This window comes from Convolutriloba macropyga, chromosome 6, assembly GCF_964194025.1.
Source record: "Convolutriloba macropyga chromosome 6, txConMacr16.3, whole genome shotgun sequence".
Taxonomy (NCBI): domain Eukaryota; kingdom Metazoa; phylum Xenacoelomorpha; order Acoela; family Convolutidae; genus Convolutriloba; species Convolutriloba macropyga.
In genome coordinates, this window is record NC_134473.1 from 55,464,718 (window position 1) to 55,482,808 (window position 18,091).

General features: G+C 36.5%; 1 protein-coding gene across 1 annotated transcript in view; it reads left to right on the forward strand.

Annotated features, from left to right (window-relative positions):
- Positions 1-14,365, forward strand: part of LOC142341777 (carboxypeptidase D-like) — a 28,712-nt gene extending 14,347 nt beyond the window's left edge. The window contains exons 4-9 of the mRNA XM_075392997.1: positions 149-382; positions 2,854-3,021; positions 3,347-3,662; positions 8,226-8,411; positions 13,790-13,890; positions 14,148-14,365. Coding sequence (XP_075249112.1) covers positions 149-382; positions 2,854-3,021; positions 3,347-3,662; positions 8,226-8,411; positions 13,790-13,890; positions 14,148-14,350 — 1,208 coding nt within the window. The 3' untranslated portion in view covers positions 14,351-14,365. The remainder of the gene's footprint in view (positions 1-148; positions 383-2,853; positions 3,022-3,346; positions 3,663-8,225; positions 8,412-13,789; positions 13,891-14,147) is intronic.
- The last annotated feature ends 3,726 nt before the right edge of the window (positions 14,366-18,091 follow it).

The window sequence follows — 18,091 nt, forward strand, 5'->3', positions numbered from 1 at the left end:
CGCCTTTTTCACACCTTAACGCAAACCATGTTCACTGAGCCCAAATCCTGCCTTAATAGCAGAAATCGTGATACGCGTAGCTTTTTGGTGTCATAGTGTAAACCAGTATGTTTTGATCCAATACCTGAAGATGATCTAAACTTTTCAGGTAGAACGAACGCACACAGAGTCGATTTGAACCGAGACTTTGCCATCACAGACCGTAGAGGTAATCTGGCACTTGAGATTGAACAGGATGCAAAATATCAGCCAGAGACAAAAGTGTTGGCCGATTTGATCAGAAGTCGACAGTTTGTGGTATCTGCGAATTTTCACGGAGGGGCTATGGTTGCCAACTATCCCTACGACTACCCCTATGGTGTTAAAAATAAGCAGCAGCATTGTTAGTAGCTCTTAGTTGCTCTCGAACGAAGTTTGAAGCAATTATTTTAAACGTGTCTTTTTGCGCCTCGAAGAGTAATGGTATTCTACAGTTCTTTTTTCCTGAAGCGAGTTTGTTCATGACTTTTGTTTTCGAACATTGACTTCTGTTTTAGAACGTAGACCCCTGCTTTCGAACACTGGATTTTAACAGTTTTGCGTATTTTTAATACATATTTATTAGGAACTGCTGGTAATACGCAAGATCGAAAGGTCATTTTGAATAGTTTTCTTTCCAAAACAGTTCATCCTCGCCCCCACGCCCTTACCCCACCACTCATCAACCCCCCCCCCCCCAAAAATAGCAGGTTAAGTCCTGACTTACAATCCAAAGAATTGAATTAATTTATAAACTGACAAGTAAAATTTTTAGAGCACCATCAGGCTAAGACCGTCAACGAAGCCTATGAACCTATAAGCGGAAAAATTAACAAAATATCTAAAAACTATGACAAATTTTCATTTTAAGATTTTCACTCCGGCTCATGCTCTTCCCTCCCTCAATTAAGCTAAACACCTTTCTCCCCCTCAATTAACCTAAAGCCGAGCAGCTAGCTAACGACGAAGCAAAGGAAATTACAGACAAATCAATTTTGAATTGACTTTCACAAGTTTATGAAAGTGTTCTCTTTGAAGTTTTTTGTGGCTAAAAACCCAACGACAGTTCTGATTCCGTTCTCACCGCTCCTGTGTACCCCCTATAGGAGGAATAACTGATTACATCAGAGAAAGTATCGAGCGTAAACAACAAGGGCATGCAATGTTTCTGGATCTTTCAAAAGCTTTTGATACACTGGATCAAAATTCTTTTGGACGAACTAGAGAGGACCAGTTCTAGAAATATTGATAAACTATTTGTCCGAAAGAGTTCAATATGTCTGTCATCGCGGAAAAAGTGCTGGAACATTAACAATTGAAACTGATGTTCCTCAGGGCTCAATCCTGGGCCCATTTTTGTTTCTCGTTTGTATGAACGACCTACCATCTCAAATTAAGCAAAGCAGAGTTAGTCCCTTCGCTGACTATATCACACTAGTGAGCGCCGGGAAGGAATTCGATGTTATTAATCAAGAACTGAACACTATGAATGACTGGTTCAAATGGAAGAAACTATCAGTCAACTACTCAAAGTGCGAGTTGATGCATTTCGGTAATATTTGCAAGTCAGAGGGTACATTGAAGTTACAGGAGCAAGAAATAGCTGCCGGTCACAAATGGAAATACCTTGGAGTTTATCTAGACCCAAAACTGACGTAAAAAGAACACATAGCGTATATAACGAAGAAATCGAATTTTGTGGCATTTTATACCGAGTGAGGAACCTTTTCACCATTAAACCCATGTTAAAGTTTTATCATTCTTATGCAAAATCAATCATAACTTATGGTCTTCTGATATATGGAAGTGCTAGCAAAACAGATTTACAGCGTCTCGAAAACTGCTATAGAAGGATATTTCGAGCTATCATTTTCGAACGAAAACTGATTTTCTTCGCAACATCTATGAGCGGCACAACTTGTTAACAGTTTTCAAAGAACTTCTAAAACAATTATGATCCGAATCGCCCCTACAATTCCTTACTGAAAGTTCTACTTTGGTTCCTGTCTACAATACTCGTCGCAACGCATGGGGAATATTACCCTCTCAATACAGCGGGACGCGCACTAAGGAAAAGGAACAGAATAACGCGCACCGAAATGCATACAATTGTTTAAAAAACGGCCACTTGCTACCAACCAACATAAATTTGTGCTCTAAATCGAGTATTGCTTTTCTCAAAATGCTTGCTAAAACTTTCATACAAGACAACAAAACTTTGTTTGAATTGTGTTTCCTGGGATCTAAGATTTCATTTATAAATTAGCCACGAACTTGGTATCTCCAAGGGCAACGACTATGAAAAGCCAGATGGCTCATTCGTTGTCCCTACCGATTGTTTGGTTGACATATTTTTTGTACTCATCGTAAAATGATGTTGTTTCAACAATCGGTTAAATAAACTTTGCTTTACAGTCGTTTGAGAGCAATTTCTGAAGCTAAAATCTCAGTAATCATGCCTTTGATGATCAACAAATCTACTGCAAAAAATTTTGCAGGTCTATTGTCGTTTATTGAATTTCCTGCTGATGATGTATGACAATGCTAAGAGCATATAAAGATTTTCAGAAAACTCAGAACAAAAATCCTGAAAAGATTTGGCAGCTCGTTTGTGTGAGCATGTTTTCGAGCTTTCGGGTTTTGTACGAATAAAGGAACTGAGAAGTCTTCTTTTTTACCGGCAAAGTTACTTGTACTATTTGGCGATGACCGGTGTCAATTGAATTAGTAAATTATAGCTGGTATTTGTTACCGATATCCATCGGTGTTTCATACGATGACTCAATAGTTTTTCACTATCTGAAACAAAATGGAAAAGAAGGCTTTCTTTTTCAGTGTACATGGCGTCTCCGGACGATGCAGTGTTCCGTAGTCTGTCTAGAGTGTATGCTGACCACAACCCAGTCATGAGTGTCAATGACCCCAAAGTGGATACCTATTGTGGACATAATGAACAGTTCGATCATGGGGTCACCAATGGAGCTAAATGGTACAATGTACTAGGTTTGTATTTATTATATAGATTGGAACTGGGTGCTTAGTAGAATGCAATCTATAGTTGACCATGTTGCATCCATATACTTACTTCAACTTTACTTCAAACTTTAATGGCTATTAGTGACTAGTGAAGTCGTGACTCTAAGCTGGCTATGCAAACCATTGTAGTGCTAAAAACAACGCATCAATGCGTTTTTCACCTAGTGTTAGCTTAAAAAAATAATGAGCTGTTAATATTGCTGTAAGGTTGATGGAAGAACTCATGTAGAGCTGTAGCATCGTTGCTTCGACTAGAATTTGGGATAGCTGTACTACAATTCCCATCATTCAGGTGGCATGCAAGACTACAACTACTTCAAATCGAACGCGTTTGAAATCACTGTCGAAGTTGGAGTATGTAAATACCCTCTACTTAAACAACTGCCACCCTACTGGGCCAACAACAAAGAGGCCCTACTTCACTACATGAAACAAGCGTCCCTAATGGGTGTGAGGGGGTCGGTCCTTGACGCCCGAAATCTGAGTGCAATCGGGGGCGCTAAAGTGAAAGTGGACGGAATTGAACATGATGTTGTGACTGTGAAAGATGGTAGTTTTTGGAGGCTGTTGGTGCCGGGTACCTACAAAGTATCCATTTCTGCTGATGGGTAAGGATGAGTTACAAAACCTTTTCGACATATTTTTCCATCCAATTTATGAGTCTAGAGCTCACTTGAGCTAAAGCTGGGGTCATTCTTTATATAATGATGATCAGATAACATTTTTTCCTGCACGATCATGTTTGTGCTCAATTTATGATTGCTAGTAGCCAGGAAACGATATGGAGGCTATTATTGATCTCATCGGAGTTCTACAATTCATAGATCCGAGTTGTCGTTTTTAATCAATTTTTATTGGGAGTGCATTTTGAAGAAAATGATACGTGTGAAAAGCGTGGTTTTTGTTGCCGCAGAGTGGAGTGAAAATTGAAGAGTGAAGTGAAAAGAGAGTGGTTTTTGGTTCATTACGTTTTTTTGAGAGAGAGCGAGAAATAGAGGTGTGACTAAAATTCTCTAAGCGAGCGATTTTTTTGTTCACACGCGGCTTTTAAAGCAGTTTACTTTTTCAAATTTGTTCGTTGAGAGGTTTGATTATAACGTTTCAACAATTTGTGGTTCGTTTTCATAGGGGTTTAAAGGTTTTTTTTAGTTAATGTGTTTTATGCTAATTCGGAGGTTTTTCGGCTGTTTTGCTGATTTTTAGGCGATTTTTGTCGATTGTTTTGTTTTACTGCTTTAAGTGGGATTTGAACAGAAAACTATTACTTCCGGAGTGCTTAGTTATCAAGTGATTACAGTTTCGCTGATGTTGAACAATTTTTTGTTAAGAAATATTAGGAGAAAAATATTTGTTAGATTCACCAAATTGTTCACCAAAATGTTAGTTAACTCAGATGAACCAAAATCGTTTTCCTGACCCTATTAGCGGTTGATTTTCTCACTCAAGATTGCTATTAGACCGGTAAACATATGTTATAATTGTGTCATTCTGCTTTTGCTTGAACCCCCGAATAGGCAGCCAGTGCTTTCTAGGACTTCGAAATAATTAGTCATAAATTAGTGAATTTTCGCCCATGGTTTTGAAATTTTTGTCGGAATAAATCGTGTCATTGAGGGCAGGTGTCATTGGTTCTAATGAGGCATAAATTAATCAAGCTAATTGTTTCTTCATAGAAAAATATGTATTTGATTTTTAGACATAAATCAATGAAAAATAATACTGATTTTTTTGCCTCTGTGTTGTTCCTTTTTCTGTGGCTCTCACTTCTTTGTTAAACTAGTGGCAGGTCGCTCTGATTTCTATTTAGGTATAAGCGAATCAGTTTAATAGTTTCAATTGAATGCTAAATTGTCGTTGATTTTTTTCGTATTGTTTTCAAAAAATTCGCGATTTGATTTTTTTACTTATTGTTTTCAAAAAATTCGCGCAATTTTCATCTTTTAGTTTCAATAATGGTTCTCTTCACTAAATAACGAGTTACCCGTTTTTCTTCCATAGTAGTTTCATCTTTTTTTATTGGCCTTCTAGTGCGGTCATAACTTTGTTTGATTGATCGGATTCAGTTTTTACCTATATCTTTGATGACTTGGATACCAATTGTGTTTGAAATGTTTTAGTGAATTGTTGATTCTTGTCTTTTTGGTGTTACTTTTTTGTATTTTTGTCTTTTTTCATTTATTGAGTTTTACGTTTTATTTTTCAACTCTAAACTGCGTTCTGTGCTGTGTGTAATGATTTAGTTGCACAGTTTTTTTAATGAGTCCACTAATTTTTCAAAAAAAAACTGATTTTTGTCAACTTTGTTTTTGCTCCTTGTTTGGTTTCGCCGGCGTTTTTCTCATTAGTTTCGCCGACTTGGTTTTATGATGTATGCAGTCTAAGGTTCTTTAGTGCTGTCACCTTACAAACTTTTTTTGGAAAAATAGTATTTTAAATTATATTTAAGTCATATATTTTACTTCTGTGTCTTTACAGGTGGGAAAATGTTGATGTTCTGGTCAATTATTAGTTCGATTCTTTTGGATTGTTATTAGAGGCTTGTTCTGCTGCTTTTTTAAAAAATTTTCATTACATCTATGAGTCTTGCGACCTTTTGACTTTATCTTTTTCCGTGACTTTTACTGCATTGCATTTTAATTTGTGGGCGTCGTGGTTTTCTACTTTTTTGGTCAGCTTTTAGTTCAGTTGCATGATAAGGTTTCGAATTAGCTCACTTGAAAAGTTAGCTTCTGCACTCACTAACTGAAGTTTTAAAACGTTTGTCAATCGAAGATCAACATAGTGGATTCAAAAGGTGCCACAAACTTAAGTGCTCTAATTCTTGAGGATTAGATTTTTATTTTTGCATCTATTTTTAGCAGAGCTCTATTGTTAGTGATTTTCGTGTCGTATACACTGCGAATGGAATGTAACCCTTGTAACTCTGGAAAACAAAGGTGGTCGATTTATCCAATCTATTCTTGTTGAAGGTCCAATGACGGTCAAGGAGGTCTATCGCGGCTAGTTTCGGGTAATCTGCCGGCTATGTTTAGGATTTATGCTGGCCTGGTTTTTTGTGTCAATTGCGGTTTATCGATTTTGAGAGATTCAAAGTAGGGTTCCATCGAAAAGTACTTTAAAAACTGCGCGCTCCTAAATAAGGCTTTACAGAATTTTCAGTATCTCGAAGTTTTCTAATTTTTCCCTTTTCTGACTTTTAGGAAAACTTTCCCCCGTTTTTCGTTCAAATGTTTAGTTATCAAATAAAATGTTTAAAATGTTTATAAGCAGTTGATAAAGTATCCACGGTTACATCTGCTTCAGTTTGTGAGGTTTGACATATGTTAAAACAATTTTGGGGATACTATCAGTTAATTGTTTTAACCGAACAAAAAAGTGTTCAATTGTCCTTTTCAACCAAACCGTTTTTAAACAAAAAGTAATGTTGAGTGACAACTGCTCCCTAAAAAATCGAGACGTTGGCGAAAAAGTTGATGCTATTGTCTTCAGACACTCCAGCCTTGATGTACCTTTCAACCATTATAAAATTCTAACCGTCAATAGTTCAGTCTAATTCAGTCTATTTTTTGCATTCTATTAGGATTGAAGAAACTGCTTTTTGATTTCAACTCAAATGATTTTGGGAGCCGTTGTTTTACTGGGAACCGAACTGGCAATAATGGTTAGATGAAATTTTCTGAAATTAATTGATCTTACACAGAATCCTTAAAAATTTTAACAAACAAGTTATCATTTTTCATTCTGATTTCTTACTTTTTCTCATAAAAGTTGGAATTCAGGTGTTTCTTTCCAATTCACGTATTCGTGAGTTACCAATTTACGTATTCTTTTCATTGTTGTTACTTAAGGGAGCTTTGAGGAAAGTCTTTTTTCGACGGGTTTGTGAACTTGGAGAATATATATTTCAGTACTTCACTCTGATCTGTCTAATTAATTTTTTGCCTCTTCTATACCTCTTAAAATGTGTTCATTTTATAGAGGAGAAAATTCCTGTGCGAAATACAGCAGCTACCAATCCATTTTGTTGCTGTTGCTTATGACTTGAAGAACATACCAATATATGTCTAAAACACGGAAAATTGTGACTGAGGAAACATTTTTTAATACGCTTGATGAGCTAAATCTGATCGATGAAGGCATCCTACGATAAATGCGTCTCTCCTTCCCCTCCAGTTTCAGGCTGAACAATCTTTTCCTTATCGCGTTCCTTACCATTTTTAGACAAACTAATACATGTTTTTATGCATGACGTTGATTTACATACAATAGTAAGATCTGGACTAGCTATTTTAGTTTAGTCATTATAAAAATATCAGTTATGGATGGATATAGTCTATCGGAGAAAAAGGAAGCAGATATATCACATGTCATTAACTGAATTTTTTTTTAAAAAAAATGAAGCTCTCAGCTAACGCTTGTTAATCGAAATGGCTGCTACGTTTTATCAATATTCGAAATTAAGCCTTGAATGATTTATTTGTTATCAATATCGAAAAGGGGAACTTTTGTAACCTAGTTTAATTTTACTGGATCAGATGTTTTGCCTACCACTCGGAGATTAGATTTATGATAATCATGCCATAAATAAATGATAAAATTTTCTGAAACTGACAGTGTTTACTTGTGTTATATCTCCAAAATAATTCCGAACCGCAGACAAAAGCACAAATATTATCCAAGATCGGGCTTTTCTTGTTGCATTGATATCACAGAGAAGGTTAAATCTAGACATAATAAATATGCAAATACTACTGCAAGTAATTCTACTGAAATTGATTTATCACCGTTTTGATTAAGCTTAGCGTAAGCTATTCTCAAAGAAATTTCACCGAGCTCTGAAAAGTATAGTGATTCCTTTGTACTAAACTGGGGATACCATGGCTTGCGTTTTTGCGACTGGTAAACAAAATTTAAGTCACTCGCTCTATGTTCCACTGAAAACCATTTTCGGAGAAAAGTTTTGAGAAACTGTTTCATTTTTGAGAATTGTTACTGTTTAAATTATAACGATTGTTTTTTCCTGGCAGTTTTTTTCATTGGTGTTGTGAAATTTCTCGGGTTTTCTCTAATTGGCCAGTATAAAAAACAACAATTTAATTGTATATAGCAAAACTAGAAAGGCAATCTACCGTATCAGAGGAAAAACAGCAAAATTTTCTTGATGTATGCAGGTATGTTACAAGTGACGCAAAAACGGTGACTGTCTCCTCAGATAATCAAAATGAGATGAGGTTCTATCTTTACCCAGACAGCGAGCCTGTACCGAACATGAGTGAGATGGTAAATGAGGTGAAGCAAGAAGCCAAGTACAGAGCCACTATGGACCCAGATGCGTTCATCAAACAATTGGCCTCGAAGTTAGTTGGCATGATAGAAAGTTCACTGTCATATTCTCTAAGAAATCAAAAACACCCTGCCTGGTTTCTGTTAATCGTAGCAGAAGTCTTTGACTAGCATATTAATTGTTGTGAAGTATTGATTATAGCTGCGAAGCTGTAAGCTGAGCGTAGCTATATTGCGGTGCTCTTGGTTTTTTACAATTCAAAGAATTTGAATTGTATTGGGGCGCTGTCTTTTTTTTTAAGATCTGTTCACACATTTTCATGATTTTTGAAGTCAAATTGGAGTAGTGATTTTGGTCACGCCGAAACAGGAAATGGAGCGAAAAAGCGAGAGGTTTTGCGGCGTGAATTTTGTCGCTCTTATTTTAAAGTAGAGTGAGAATACGGTGTTTGAACAAAAATTCGCTTTATCGGTAGTGGTTTTTTGTTCACATGCGGCAATTTCACTTTGATTTTTACTGTTTTTTCGATTTTTTGAATCGGATTTTCTAAATGGTTTTTCCCATCCATTCATAGTCCGTTCTAGGTCTAGTTTTCTGTTTAGTCAATGAAAATTCTTTGAATTGTAGGTCAGGACTTGTCCTGCTATGTTTTTTTGTTTCGTCGTCTGACGCTTCATTTTCGTTTTACATTTGTTCTAGAACATTCTGTCTCGTCACTGCTTAAATGGCTTTTTCGCGCTTGATTTCACGCTTTCTGCGTGACCTAAATTGCGGTTATTCAGAAACAGAATCTGTTCCTATAACAAAGTTGATTGTAAGAAAACAGATTGTATGGTCCGACAGCCGAGTGGTTAAGGCGACTGGCTGATAATCCGGAGATCGCCGGTTCGAGACGCGACAGGGAAAATTTTTTTGCACCCAAAAACAATCTCCTTTGAAATAAACTTGTAAGTTTTATAGGCGGCGGCGATAACTATTATCAACTCACTTCTGTATCTTTTTCCATCTGTATTTTACGGCACGCAAGTCTATTTCGCAGCTATTCCGGCAATCTGCCGGCTATGTTTATTAATGCTAATAGTTGCTCTTGAAGCAATGATTATAGTCGTGTGTCTTTTTGCAACTCGAAGAGCAGTACTGGTTTTTCTTCAATCAAAAGGTTTTCTGCTTTATTTGTTGTTTTGGCAAGTGGAGCAAACGTTAAAGTCGAAAAATAGTTTTCCTACCGCTTTTTAAAGAAGGTGAGAAAAGCAGGCGTGACAGTTTTGAACGAGCGAGGGGATTTTTTTTTTGTTCTTTTTCGGTTGTTTACGCAGTTCTTTCTACTGAACGGAAAAAGTAAATTAGCACCCCCCTATTTTATCGAAATATAAATTACAGGTTTGACCCAATATTATTCCAACTTGAACACACTTCGAAGACGGTTTTTACACCATTGATCACCAACACACTCTCGCCTGCCAATGAAATTCAGACAAACGTTCACTTATAAAACGTTCGCAACATTCACTGACCAAAAATCACAACGTAAGGTTGATCAATTTGGTCCCAATTTCTCGTTTAAAAAAGTTGTCAAAAAATTACAATTTATTTGCATCTTTTCTCCCTCTAATGTTTAATACAAGTGGATGCTTAACCATAGTTGCATGAATCTGAAAATATATCACATCTTGTAACAACTTTTTTAACTGTGAAACTTCGCTGAAGTTCATCATTTCTGAAGTTCATCAACATTGGGATTTCTGGTACGTGAACGTTGCATTTTATCTGAATTTCATAGGTAGGCCAGAGGACTAGTGTTGGGGATCAATGGTGTAAAACCTGTTTTCAAAATTTGATTTTAAGTTGGTGTAATGTTGCCTCGCAAAATGAATTTTTACTTGGTAAAAGTGGGGGGTGCCGTACAGTATATTAAATCCATCATTATTTGACAAATTAATCAACAGCCGAGAAACCATAGCGAGCTTATTATGTTTCATCTTGGGTTTTTTAATGCGTCGTTCCTTTTTTTGCGATCATTTTGAGATGACCTTTTTTCTGCTAAAAGTATTTTGGACAGCCAATGCTCAGCAAAGCAATTCAAAGAGAACAGAGTCAGTATCAAAAAATGAAATCAGAAATAGAAACGGGATAAACCCATAAAACCCAATTGTAGATGCCCGTTACTCGAACTGTGTTCTTAGTTACCATCTGTAATGATTATTGGTATTGATACTAGCCCCTGTGTGGTCTAACTACGAAACAGGAGTATGTTCAGCTCCAAAATGACATCAAAATAGTTCGCATTTTGTACAAAGATCATTTTATCCTTACTTTTTCTCTTTCAATCCCAATCTTGGTAATGGGAATCAACGGCGGCTTTTTTCAAGCAAACTGCAGGGTATGTTCACCCTTGATTCTCTAATAAATTTAAATTGAGATTCGTTTTGTGGTTCTTTACTTCTGAGGCCAGTTGTTATCTGCAGTCTTTTTAAATGAGTTTCATCGTTCCGCGATATTGTTTTTACTAAATTTCCTCTCAATTTCCGCTGTAAATTAGTATTTTTACTAACTTGATGCAATTTTTATTAATGGCCGCCCTACTCTTCTAAGCCTGCGCTTTTAGCGCTCCTATTTGTGTGTTTTTTTTTCATTTTCGTCGAACAAAAATTTGTTTCGCTTTACCTCAATATGCCGCTTTTTCGTCATTTTGCGTGAAATCTTTTTGACTTCTCTAGGCTAGTTTTTCTCATTCTGGTCAAAGTGCCTTTAAACAGCAGTTGCTCAACAAAGCAATTGAAAATGAACAGGGTCAGAAAAAAACCAAATCAGAAATAGAAACGGGATAAACCCATAAAGCCCCATTTTAGATACCCGTTGCTTGAACTTTGTTCTTATGATTCGTAGTTACTATATCTGAGGCCTATTGGTATTGATACTAGACCCTGTAGCCTCTTGCTAAAAATAGGAGTATGTTCAGCTACAAAATGACATCAAAACAGTTCACACTGTAAAATTGTTTGAGTACAAAATTTTTTTTCTTTATTGTGGTTTTTTGAACAATAAAGAAAAACACTTTTACAAAAGTGTTTTTCTTTATTGTGGTTTTTTTGTTCACACGTGGCAATTTCACTTCGATTTTTTTCCGTTTTTTCGTTTTTGGGTCCGATATATGTCTAAATGGTTTTCCCAAACCACTCATAGTTCATTCTAGACCTAGTTTTGTTCGAACCAAATTTCCATTTCTCGCTAACGGCTTTGTGTTTTTCTGATCTTGATTTTCTGTTTTTTTTCTTTTTTGATCTGATTTTTAAGGAATGGTTTTCGCTGTTCACTCATAGCCCGTTTTAGGTCTTTAGGTCAGGTTTCTTGTTAATAGATGCACAGCGATAGCTGGGGCTATTATTGGTTTTCTCTTTGTTTTTTTTTATTTCGTTGCGATTTTTGTTACCACCATATGACGTCACAACCCATCTCAAATCTGCTTTTTGTTTATTCTTTCATGCAATTTCAACTGAAGAGCGTACGGGACGTCATTTTTAACTCTTAGTGGAGAGAGTTTTGTTCATTTGCGTGATTAAATGTTTGGTCACACTTGACTCACCTCACTCACAATGACTTCCTCGGTCTGAAATTGACTTTAATTTTCATTAATTCAAAGAGATAAGGTGAAATGGATGTGTGTAACTCTACATGAAGGTTATTAGAGAGCAGCTAATCGAGGCAGCAAAAACTTATACAGGTTTTTAATCAAAATATAACATATCGGCCTTCAAGGAAAAGATGAATTTTTTTGGTTTGTCTGTTTTACTGTTCTTTGAGACTGCAGATCTACGAAGCTATTGAGGCAATTTTTTGGCAATCTGCCAGCTAGTTTTAGTAATTTAAAATTCTTTGAATTGTGCTTTAGGATTTGTCCTGCTATTTTTTTTAATTCGTCGAATAAAAATTTTTCGCTTTACCTCATTTTGCCGCCTTTTCGACATTTTGCTTGAACTCTTTTGGACTTCTCTAGGCTAGCTTCACTCTTCTCATATTCTAAAATGAGCATAGTCAGTATTAAAAAAACGAAATCAGAAATAGAAACGGGATAAACCCATAAAGCCCGATTTTAGATGCCCGTTACTCGAACTTTGTTCTTAGTTAGCACCTCTAATGCTTATTGATTTTGATACTAGCCCATGTGTTGCCTCCCTACGAAACAGGAGTATGGTCAGCTCCAAAATGACGTCAGAATAGTTGGCACCTTAACATTTTTTGTACGAAAATCATTTTTTCACTAGTTTTCTCTTCTTTAAATCCCAATCTTGGCTATGGTAATCAACGGCGGCTAATTTTCGGCAATCTGTCGAGTATGCGTTTTTGCTGTCGTCTGTCATTGATTCATACAAGGTTGTTAGATTGAGTATTAATTCTCAGGATGTATTGATTCGTTATTTTCATAGCGTTATTGATAGCCGCCGTCAGCTTCTCTACGGCTATTATTGTGGCGCTTTTATTCACGTTTTTCGTTTGACATTAGTCATGATTTTGATGGTTGACTTCTGACTTGCCTCACTCACTGTTTCAACTGAATGGATTTTAAGTTTTTTCACTCATTGATTTACGTAATGCAGTGAATACATTCAAAGTCAAAAAAGCAAAATCTGAGGATCAGAAGAAACAGGATAAGCATATAAAGCCTGGTCTTTAAGTCATAGTGCCTTAGGTTATCAAAGTTCATTGAAGCGATTGCTAGCTGGCTTTCGTATTATGCTTAGTAGCCTTCATCTTAGAAGCTGAATTAAGTGTAATTTAGGAATCTAACCGAATATGCAGAATTTACACACTAAGGACTCTTTGACACTTCGACACTTTGACACTTGAAAAAAGTCAATTTCTCTCTTATTTTCTTTTTTCTGTTTCAATCCCAATTTGTCTTAAGCGGGTCAACGGTGGCTACTTTCCGGCAATTTGCCGGCTTTGTTTTTGATCGTTGACTTCTGTTTTCGATCATTGAACTTTAACAGTAACTGAATACGGTCAAAAATACTGTCGAGATAGACGGGCCCGATAGCCGAGTGGGCAGTGCTTCTGGTCAGGGAGCGGGAGGGCGATGGTTCGAATCCCGGCGTGGAAAACTGGTTTTGCACCCTTAACGAAAAATTTATCTAAGCTACAGTCCCTGAATTAAATTACCTCGACCGTTCAAGGGCAATTCTTCCGACATTAGTCGGTTTATGTTTTCTTATTGAAAACAATCTGATTGCTCTGTTGAGAAAGAAGACTGGTTGCGTGTATGTGGATTCAAAATACTTGCAGCTGGGTGTAAAAATAATTGCACGAAACTATGTTTAGTTCTCGTGTTTATTTGAGCGCAGAGCAAATATAGCCACTTGCTTTGTGCGTTTCGTGATAGTTCGCATAACCAGGTTTTTGATCTGATTATTTTTTTTAAAAAAAGTGCCTGGTTCAGAGACACCTGTTATTTAGGTATCCGGCTCTAACTCACATCTACAGCATTGGGAGGTCAACTGGTGGCCATGAAATGAATGTCCTCGTCATCTCTGATCAGCCCAAGAAGCACGAATTGGGTGACTAGATACTTTTATATTGCAATCTCGCTTCTTAAAAAATGGCAAAGGACGTTTTTTTTAATGTCAGTTGCATGACGTTTCAACGTTTACTGCGGAAAAACAATTTTCCATGTAGGGGAAACTTGACACGATTATTGTGTGGGTTCAGAGGTGTCATAAGTTTAAAGAAAACGGGGTTAAAAACAGAAAATATCGACAAACATTTTTGATGTGATCGAAACAGTTCAAGTTTATCCAAATGAAGTGTTTCGTAGGCGAGCCTGAACTGAAGTTGATATCGAGTTTGCACGGCAATGAAGTAGTTGGACTGGAGATGCTGGCGACATTTGCAGAATACTTGCTTGTGAATTATGGCTTCAATAGAGACATCACTTGGATGATTGACAACACCAGGATTCACATTCTGCTATCTGCCAATCCCGACGGAAGACTCAAAATGCTGCAGAGATTGAGTTAGTTGACAAAATGGCATTTTATAACCACTTGTTATGGCTCTGAGAATTCGAGCCGAACGGACCCAGACCCGAATGAGACACCATTGCGCTAAAAGTTAACTGCTAAGCTAGAAGTGTCATTTTTAATTGCGCTTGAACGAAGTTCATAGCAATTATTGTAAACGTGTGTGTGTTTTTTTATGCAAAATTTTCGCTTGACAATTTTGCGCTTTTCTTCTAGAACATTCTTTGACTCCTCAAGTGACTTTTTCACGCTTTCGTTCATCATTTTTGAGTGATCTCTAGTGCTTCGAAGTTGCTAATATAAAATCGGTTGCAGCATAGCTAAATTAGCGTAGAGCGGTGGTTAGTGTGGGTGGCCATGGATCGAGAGGTCAGTGGTTCTAATCCCGGTGGGGTCAAAGTTTTTTGCACCAATAAAGAAAAATTGATCTAGACTAAAAGACCATGAATTAAATTGCCTCGGCTGTCGTTCAAGAGCAATTCTTCCGACATTTGTCGGTTTATGTTTGTGTAACATAGGCAACATATGTTTTATCACCTCTACGACTTATTAATGGCACTCGAACGAAATTCGAAGAATCTATCTATCTAATGGATATATTAAACTATCTAATATATGAAACTATCTTATATACTAAACTTAACTCGAATATATATATATATATATATATATATATATATATATATATATATGTCACCATAATTAAGCTACGAATCGTTTCATTTTTAACGCCCCTTAAACATGCAGCATAGCGTTTTGAATGCATTTCGAAAAATGTCGATCAGCGAAAAGCTGTCAATGCCAAAAAGGGTCAATAACCGAAAAGCTACTTATGTGAATAAGTTCAATGGCCGAGAAGGCTACCTATACCAAAGGCTCAAAGACTGAAAAGCTGCTGATGCAAAACAGGTCAATGATCGGAAAGCTGCTGATGCAATCAACGAATAGGTGCTAATACAAAAGGAGTCGATCACCGAAAATGTGTTGAAACAAAAAAAAACGCCAATGATGATTATCAATGTAAAGGTAAATAATCGAAATGAAAGCACTGCTGGACAATTGATCTTTTAAAATGATATGAATTAGCTGAAATGTGATGTGGCGGGGCAAGGTTCTGTGTTTAATTACTCTCAAACGAAATTTGTAGCAATTCTATGAGTCCTGTCCGTCTTTTTATGCGATTTTTCGCTTGACCGATTTTTCGTCTGACCCATTTGACTTTGCGTCCTAAAAAATGGGTTAAACAGGTAGCGCCCAGTGGGCATTATTAATTGCTCTCAAACGAAGTTTATAGCAATTATGTTAGTTCTGTCGGGCCTTTCCGATTTTTTGTCTGACCCATTTGACTTTTAGTCCTCAAAAACGGGATAAACAGGTAGCGCCCAGCGAGCATTAAGTGCTCTTGGAGCCTTTCAGCTCACTAGCCTCCAATTATGCGAATCACAGAAACTTTTTTGGAGACTTATACTTATGATGTGTGGGCAGGTCTTAGAGTTTGACTCCCATTACACCCCACACACACACACACACACAGACACAGCCCCTCTCTCACTTCATCCCACCGCTGGACATCGTTCAGGCCGTGAGGGGCCGTGCAGCAGAAAACCCCAACTGTTGTCCTCCATCAGCCCCACTAAACCGAAGCTAGCTACTGACGAATCCAACCGTTCGACGGTTGTTTGAGAGCTATTCGCCCGACGTTAGTCGGTTGTTATATTTTTTAAATACTCTCAATCAAAGTTTGTTGCAATTCTTTAGTCCTGTAACATTATTGCCAATCAATTGCTTGACAAATTTGATCTTTTACACCATTTATCGCTCGAGTTTAATTTTTGCATGATCACAGTCTCATTTGGAAGTTTAAACAACTTAATCACTTGTCGGTTTTGTTTCTGTAAACCAAATTAACAATCAGGCTGCTAGGAATTAGTTTCAATTTTGTTAATTGCTCTCGATTTAAAGGAACTATTGTAAACGTGTCGGTTTTATTGTAATGTTTTTGCTTGATCGTTTTTCGCTTGTTTTAGAACTTTCTTTTGAATTTACCTAAATAAATTTTTCATGCTTGACTTCTAGTTTTTTTTACTTGATTTAGTTTTCCATTCTACAGGACGTTGCTATACTTAGTGATTGTAAAATGTGGTATTTGAAGGCACTCATAAATGAGTGGTTATTGCCTCAGTAGCACGCCAGAGGTAGCCGGTTTGAACCCCAGTCGTTTTGATCGCTTTCGTTTCTTCTTAACTATTTTTTTTCCAACATTCCAATTTTAACTTGTTTTGTTTAATTGATTCAGTTTCAAAATTCCTGGGCTTTTACGTTGCTATCGCATTTTCTTATTTTCTATCTCCCTACCGGGATCTGGTTCTCTCTCTATCTCTTTTTCTTTTGATTCTCTATTTCTATTGATTTTGTTTAATTGCTCTCGAAGGAGAAGCATTTATCGAATACGTGGGCCTTTTTTCAAGCAATTTGCGTTTTTCTGCTTGAAGAAACTTTTTCTGATCTATTGACTTTTTCACGCACTTCTTCTTGATTTTTGATTGGTTTCAATTGCTCTCACGCCGAAATAAAAGTTGTTGTTAAAACACAACCGATTGTTAGAGACTCGAAAACAAGTCCCTGATAGCCGAGTAGTTAATACCTCCGTTGAGGTGACAGAAGCGGACTCAAGGTCGGAATTCGAATCCTACCGTCGGTTAGTTTTTCGCACCCATAAAGAAAACTTTATCGAGGCTGCAGTTCCTGAATTAATTTGCGCCGCCTGTCATTCCAGAGCAATTTTTCTAACGTTAGTCGTTTGTTTTTTTATTTCTCTAGGTTTTTTCTCCTTATGTTTCTTCTCGATTTTTATGTTCCACTCTTTTTCTTGTATCCATCCTTATATAGGTTTTGGATATAAACATAATACTTATATCTCCTCTTTCATCTTTGTCAAATACAGTTTCTGCGTTTTTTCCTCTCCAAGTTTCTTTTTTCCTTTTTCTGTCTTTTCTTTTTTTAGATTTTTTTTGCTTTCTATCTTCCTTTCTGTTGCGTTGTTTTATTCTTCTGTTTTGTGCTCAGTTCTTTTGTGTCTAATTTTTAGACTAAAAATCCCGCCTATTTATTATTATAATTATTTAGAATCTCGTGTGAGCTCATGTAAAACGTGTTTTTTGGTAGATGTTTATCCGTTTTTTTCGTTCAGTGCGCTCATATGTGGCTAACAATTTTTCAATAAGTCGAGTGTTGTTCGTAAAGCAATTTTCAGTGAGTGCTGCATCGAAACAATTTTTGATTTACACCAATGGTACTTGCGAAAATTTTCTATTTCTTAAATTTGAAGTTTCCGAAATGTTTTTACGGGCAAGCTAGTTATTGTGTTGGTGTTGTTTATGCAAAGTTTTCACTGGACCGTTTAGGCGTTTTCCTAGAACATTCTTTTACTTCTCAAGTGACTTTTTCACGTTTGAGTCTCTTATTATTTAGTGATCTAAGTTGCCCTCTTTCTGAAATAAAATTTGTTGCTGAAATAAAATAAAATTGATTGTTGCTCTTGAACGAAGTTCATAGCAATTATTGTATACGCATGTGTTTTTTTACAGCTCGAAGAGGAGTATTGATATTCTACAGGTTTTTTTAGCAGAAACCAAGTTTGTTCATGACTTGATTTTTTACTTCTTTCTATTCGAGCTTTTACCTCCGTTTTTTGATTGTTGACTTCTGTTTGCGAACATTGGACTTTAACAATAGCTTA